This window comes from Ceratotherium simum, chromosome 37, assembly GCF_057802395.1.
Source record: "Ceratotherium simum simum isolate JZ-2026a chromosome 37, ASM5780239v1, whole genome shotgun sequence".
Taxonomy (NCBI): domain Eukaryota; kingdom Metazoa; phylum Chordata; class Mammalia; order Perissodactyla; family Rhinocerotidae; genus Ceratotherium; species Ceratotherium simum.
In genome coordinates, this window is record NC_141936.1 from 1039935 (window position 1) to 1046595 (window position 6661).

General features: G+C 58.5%; 1 protein-coding gene across 1 annotated transcript; it reads left to right on the top strand.

Annotated features, from left to right (window-relative positions):
• Positions 1–2997: 2997 nt before the first annotated feature.
• Positions 2998–5819, top strand: FAM240C (family with sequence similarity 240 member C). The gene is made up of 2 exons (XM_087424514.1): positions 2998–3155; positions 5690–5819. Exons 1-2 carry the CDS (start codon positions 3010–3012, stop codon positions 5817–5819), a joined length of 276 nt encoding a protein of 91 aa, XP_087280640.1. The 5' UTR covers positions 2998–3009.
• The last annotated feature ends 842 nt before the right edge of the window (positions 5820–6661 follow it).

A 6661-nucleotide genomic window follows, 5' to 3' on the forward strand; every position in this document is an offset into this window, starting at 1 on the left:
TTCTTAGCATTAGGCACACAGCCGCATAAACCCAACCTGACAATGCCGTAGCCTCGGTAAGTTAAAGTTATTTTTAAGGAAGCCTGTGGCGGGCTTCCACACCTCGGTGGGTTTCTTCTGCACCTGATCACAGAGGGCTGCCCTCACCTGAGACACCAGTCGCCCTGCTCACTCCAGACTCTGAGGGGGTGAAGCGGTTCTGCACGCTCTTCTCCCGGTTGTCCCCATCCTCACCAGCGCGGTTCCCAGCCCTCTCCTGGGCTGGCCGCGTCACGGGTGAACTCAGCTCCCCGTGACTTCCACCAAGACGACCTTCAAGCGTAAACCCAGCTTTCCCCCGGCTCCTCAGCGGAGCCATCTGCCTCTGACTGGGCTCCTCACTGTCGGGGGCTCACAGGGTTCAGATTCCAGCTCTGGCCACAGCTGTGCGAGGCTGTCCCCATGGCCATCGGGGACCGGGCACCCCCTGCCCTCATCCTGAGGGATAACTGGTGTCCAACCACAGAAATTGCTCCCACCACATGTGCCCACACATGCATTTACACAGGCACACATGCACACGCAGGCACAGGCACACATGCACACGCAGGCACACGCACACATGCACACGCAGGCACACGCACACATGCACACGCAGGCACACGCACACATGCACACGCAGGCACACGCACACATGCCTATTTCACGTCTCCAGCACCTGGCACAAGAGAGCGACAAAGCCGCCACGACACGATGCTGAACCCCAGCCACGCACCCCAAAGCCAGCAGGCAGCTCAGGGATGCTCTCCCCACACGTGACTTCAATCTCCACACACTCTGAGGACCCCGGTCTCTCCCCACCAGTTGGGCAGGGCCCCCCCCGTGTCCTGGGTCCCGCAAGCACGGCGATGCCCCCGCCTCCATGGCCCTGAGCGTTTATAAAGCTGGGCTCAACTCGCTCCCACTCCCAAATGCACAGGTGGACTCTACAGTCTTCAATGGTGGGCACACACGGGACCCCTGGAGAAACAGGTGGACCAAGGGGGGTCTGTCGTCATGCCTGGGGGTCCTTGCCAGGTGGTCGCCTCACCCTCAGAGTGACCTCCTTCTGCCACAGGCCCACAGTCAGCACCGGGCAGGGCAGGTTCCAGGCCCATCTGGAATTGGGGTCCTGCTCAGAGAAGGACAGGCCTGGACCCCTCCAAGGGGCATGTGAGGGCCGGGGGGCCGGGCACACCCAGTCTGAGCTGCTCGCTCCCTCATCACAGGCTTGTGGAGGGGACAGCGCCCCCGTTACTCCATGTAACGGGCAGTGCTGGAAGCAGCAGAGATGCATCCCGTCGTGCCCTGGCAGGCGGCAAAGTCCGAGACACGACGTTCACTGGTAAAGAGGGACAGAGGGGCAGTTCCAGGCTCGGACCCCCGGGAGCTCCCCGGGGCTTTTGGTTACCGTTACTTCACAGGCTTGTTGACTCACGCCAGGAAACAGGACAGTTGATGGTGGGGATCGGCTTTTCCGAAGAAAGAGCCGTGACCTAACAGCGCCCGAGGTCCTCCTCGTCTTTTCCAAGCATGTTGAGCCTCTGTGAGGGTGGCCACTGCAGGAAACACCAGACGGCAAAGGTGGCAAAATTCTCAACCCCCAACCCTGGCAACCAGGGCCGGGAAGACCAGCACATCAGGCACCGTGTGGATAAATGTTCTGGCTCGCCCTGTGCTGGTAACTTTAACAAAGTTCACAGAACACGCATTTTACAACCTTCTCCACCAAATGCGGCTTCAAAGTTTTTCCAGGCAGCTGTGTGTGTAATTGGGCCGGGGTCTTATCCCGGAGATGGGGGCTCCCGGCCACTCTGCTTCCTTCCAGACCTTTCTCTGTGTCGCTTCCGATTCTCCCACCGGCTGCCAAGACCACAGGCACCACACATTCACACCACGTAACTCACCCCAGCTCAGGACAGATGCCTGGGCTGCAGACTCGAATTTCTGAAAGGTGAGTTTGACTAATTTAGGGGATTTGACAGGCAAAGCCCAGAACGTGCCCTGATTGTTGAGCTGTAAAGACAGGCCAGTTGGTTTGTATTTGTAAAGTGCTCCCCTGGGAGGAGGAGGGGGACAAGGGAGGCAGGAGACCCAGGCATCGCATGGGGGCATCCAGAGCACGGTGTGTCCGGAACATGCATGCAGGACAGATGTCAGAGCATCACGTTCACAGAATGGAAACATGGTTAACACACAAGGCACCAGGAGGTACCCTGGACTGGGCAGCTTAAACACAGACATCCATTGTCCCCAGTCCTGGAGGCTGGAGTCTGAGATCCAAGTGTGGGCAGGGCTGGTTCCTCCTGAGGCCTCTCTTCTCGGCGTGTAGATGGCCGTCTCCTCCCTATGTCCTCACATGGTCATCCCTCTGTGCGTGTCTGTGTCCTGATCTCCTCTTCTTATAAGGACACCAGTCCTATTGGATCAGGGCCCACCCTAGTGACCCCATTTAACCTTAGTCACCTCTTTAAAGGCACCATCTCCAAATACAGTCACATTCTGAGGTCCTGGGGGTGAGGGCTTCAACATAAGAATTTGGGGGGACACAGTTCAACCCATAACACAGCACAGCAGGCTTAGGAATGGACATGAGCTGCATATGGGCTCCCTTCCAAACAATACCTGTCCCAGCCACCCTCATCTAAGATCACCCACACAAAAATACAAAAAGGAGTGGATGGTTATTTAGTTTGTGAAATGACCAAAGGCCCAGAATGGGATTTTCCATCAGCGTCTATTCCACTAACCCAGGAAACCGTTCCAGAGGCTGCGGGGCTGGGCTTTTGCTGTACACTGGCCGTGAGCCCTGGGCCAGCCAACTTCCTGACACCCCTGCTGGGCAGCTGGGGGTGCCGGAAACAGGGGGGAGGATCCTGATGTCTGGGGCGGAGCCAACTTCATCGCTGTTGTTATCAGCTCTTCTCATGTGTTCTCGACCAACACAGCACAAAATGGCTGAGTTCTTGTAAATTGTCCCTTTTTCAGAAAATGAGTAAAAACTACACTTGGAAGCCTCCTAGAAGAGTCGGCTACGATGCTGGTGTGCTCAAGATGTTTTGGGAGAAAAAAATTGAGCTTCACACAAAACAGCAGCAAAGCGAGGACCTGAGGATCCGCAGGAGCGCCCTGGACAGGTGAGCTTAGGGTGACACTAGGGTGGGTCCTGCACCACGCACTGTCCCGGGGCCAGGCTCAGCCCGCAGGTCCCCAGGTGCTCTGCCACAACCACAGCCGCCAGCAAACATCCTATCAGATCAGGTGTTACAGGAGGAGGGGGGCTGCACTGGGAAACATCACTACCATGGACTCAAATTCAGAATCACATCATTGACTCAATAGGTGAGAGAGAAGAATACCCATCCCTCCACCCCCACACCCCGACCCCCCATGCCTCCATCCCTCCATCCTTCCATCCTCACATCCCATCACCCCATCACCCCATCCCTTCATCCCCACACCCCACACCCCATCCCTCCATCCCCACACCTTTCACCCCATCTCCCCATCCCTCCACCCCACACCCCATCACCCCATCCTTCCATCCCATACTCCGTCCATCCCCATCACCCATCATCCTATCCCTCCATACCCACACCCCATCACCCCATCCCTCCATCAACCCACCTCATCCCTCCATCCCTCCATCCCTACACTCCATCATCCCATTCCCACACCCCATCCCTCTATCCCCATCACCCCATGCCTTCATCCCACACCCCATCACCCACCACCCCATCGCCACACCTCATCACCCCATCCCTGCATCTCCACACCCCATCACCCCATCCCCACACCCCATCATTCCATCCCTTCATCCCCACACTCCTGAGGGGACTGAGGGAAGTTGTCATGGAGCGCATGTCCTGCTTAGTCTGGTTTTCTGACAATCGCCCCCACTGAGTCGGGGTAAATCTGTGTCCTCATTACACTCCATCCCTCACATTTGCATGACCTGCAGATCCAGAGCCGACACCCTTTCTTCCCTGGGACAGGGGCCAGGCCATGTGGGTGCTGAGGGGTCTCCTAGGCGACAAAGCAGACTCAGGAGTAGAGCTCTCAGGGACAACTAAGCATGCAGATTAGCATTCACACGAGACAAGGACTCAAAGGGCCAGAAACTTCCAAAGTGGGCACAGCCTTAGTCCGCAAATAGCACGAGCAGCTGCCACCCTGGAGCCAGGTTGGAAAGGAGGATTCCTGGCGGCCACCATGGGACCCAGCTTGGTACTGACCTTGCCAACGCAGTAGGTCTGCCCCGTAGTCCAGGACACCTGCCCCCATTAGCACAGGTACGGGGTTGTGGTGCCCCCCTCTCCACGTGGCTCGGCCCGCAAAGCCAGACACTGCACCCACCTAACCTCTCAGGGCCGGGGTCCCAGCACAGAGCCTGACATGGGAGGAAGGGACCTCACACTAATGCTTCCTCCCAGCCCTTGGGTCCCTCCTGGGGTCTCCGTGGCCTCACTCCTGTCCTGCATGTCCATTGGGCCCTGGAAACTTCTGGGTCTGCGGCTCACAGGTGCAGGTCCCAGGAGAGGCCAGGTCAGACAGTGAGGTGTGGTCGGCACCGGCTGGGTTAGTCACTGAGGTCCTGGGCTGCTCGGGGATGGACTGTGTGGTGGGAAGTTCTGCACCTCTCTGGGGAGATATGGCTGGTTATCTGGGCTGCGGACCCCAGCCAGAACACAGCCTGTCCACTGGACAACAGCAGCTCCTGAAAACATCCCCGCGGCCACCCCTTGGTTCCCAGGAGCCATCTGCTTTTAAGTGTCTGGCCCTGGGGCAACCAGTCAGTGGCCACAGCCTGAAGGGACAGGAACGTGACCGACACGTGTAGGGCCGCCATGCTTGGGGCCCGGCCATTCCTACCTAACCACCTACTGCTCAGCAACACCTTCCTCATTTAGGGTCCTGGGTGCTGGGACAAGCGTCTGCGTGGACACCTCTTACCAATTTGCCCGCCAACCCTGGATGTCAGCAGGAGCAGGGCACCCACCCCACTCTCCAGCCTCCAAAGGCAAACCACACATTCGCGTCTGAAGGGACCAGGCGGCTGTTGCCTGGCAGGCAGATGTCCAAGTCTGGGGGAGCCTGGGCCCCCTTGGCCTGGCCGTTCCACCCCCGGCCACCCCTGTGGTCACAGCAACATGCCACCTTCCAAGGCAGTCAGGCAGAACAGGCGGGCACAGGGGAGGAAGTGAGCCTCTGACAGGGGCCAGTGCCAGGATGCTCAGTGAGGGGCCCAGGCTGACCCCAGGGGCTCTGTGTCCAGTCCTCGGGAGCACATGCTCCTAAGCAATAAACTGGGCACACTGAGAAAGTAGGAGTTCAGGTCATGGCTCAGTCTCTCCGGGGCTCAGAAGTTTCCAGAAGCTGCTTGCTGGGGCAAAGTGTATTCTCTCTCCTGGAGAGGGTCCTGAGTGAGACCCTCCATGATGGGCAGTGGCCCTGAGCCTGAGTGGCCCCACCGCAGAGGTCGCAGGCTCTCTGGGACCCCACAAGGTCACAGCTGCGGGCTGGGTCAGGACACAGCAGCTGCTCGCAGGCCGGCTGCCCTGGGAGGGGCGGCTGAGCTCACACACGTGCCCAGGTGCCGACAGACAGGGTCCTGGCCGGCACCCGGTCCCGGGAGGTTGACTCACTGTGCTGAAATTATCGCCCGTCGCAGGCTCCGCGGCGAGTGGGCTCTGAAGCTGGAGAAGAGAAACGAGATGCTGCGGAGCTCGCGGGAGGCGCCCCCGCCGCCGTCCCTGCTGGGCACCGAGTCCGTCCACGCCCCGCACAAGACGGCAGCCTGAGCCCCGAGGGAGCGCAGATGCCGTCCGAGCCTCAGGGGCCAGTGAGAAGGAACGCCCGCCGGGTTCTGAAGGCTCGCACCGGAGTGTGGACCCCTGGGACGCGCGCCATCGCCGATGCTCCCACAACCCCGCTGTCGGCTCCCGCGGCGGCAGAATCCATATTGCTTTCCAGCACAGAGCAGGTGCCCAGTAAACTCTAGGGTGATTGGATTGAATGCTGTGCGCAAAATTCTTTGCATATCTTTAAAATTTACGTACATTAAGAGCTAACTGTGACGTTGTTAACTTGCAACGAGCCCCAGAAAGAAACTGCTGGGCCGCAGGGTTTTCTGACCTTCTCCTACCTGTGAATTCATTTCACCTTTGATCAAAATACGTGCACAAGTCCTCCCCCAGGATAATGCCTGATGTGATATTATATAAAGCTTAGTGCTTTTCTAGAATTCCTTTAAATATTTCATTGGTTACCCAGAACATCTCAGAAAACTAAATATCCTTATCTCTATAGTTGGGAAAGTTCAGGTTTGGAGAGGCGCGCACATCCTGAGGCCACGAAGGCCACTAGAGCCAGCATTCAGTGCTTCACACTCCTTGATATCCCTCCTGGTACCCCAGCTGTGGCCGTCACCACACTGGACGGGGCAGGAGGGCAGCACACACAGCGGAGGCCAGGCCGCCAGAAGACCTGGGGCCCGTCTCCTCTCCTGACTGGGACCAGGGCTGAGCAGGTGCCTGTCCTGACCCCACAGCCTACGTGCTCTTGCACGTGCCATGCAGTAGTCGACCGAGTCTTGTCCTTGGTGACACAGACACTGCCGGTTTGGGGGCTGGGATCGAGCTGT

What these genes read in the sequence shown, in the direction of transcription:
- FAM240C (XM_087424514.1), top strand. Translation starts at nt 3,010, where the DNA reads ATGAGTAAAAACTACACTTGGAAGCCTCCTAGAAGAGTCGGCTACGAT. An exon ending in CGCAGGAGCGCCCTGGACAG is followed by an intron (nt 3,156 to 5,689) that starts GTGAGCTTAGGG and finishes CGCCCGTCGCAG; the next exon opens with GCTCCGCGGCGAGTGGGCTC.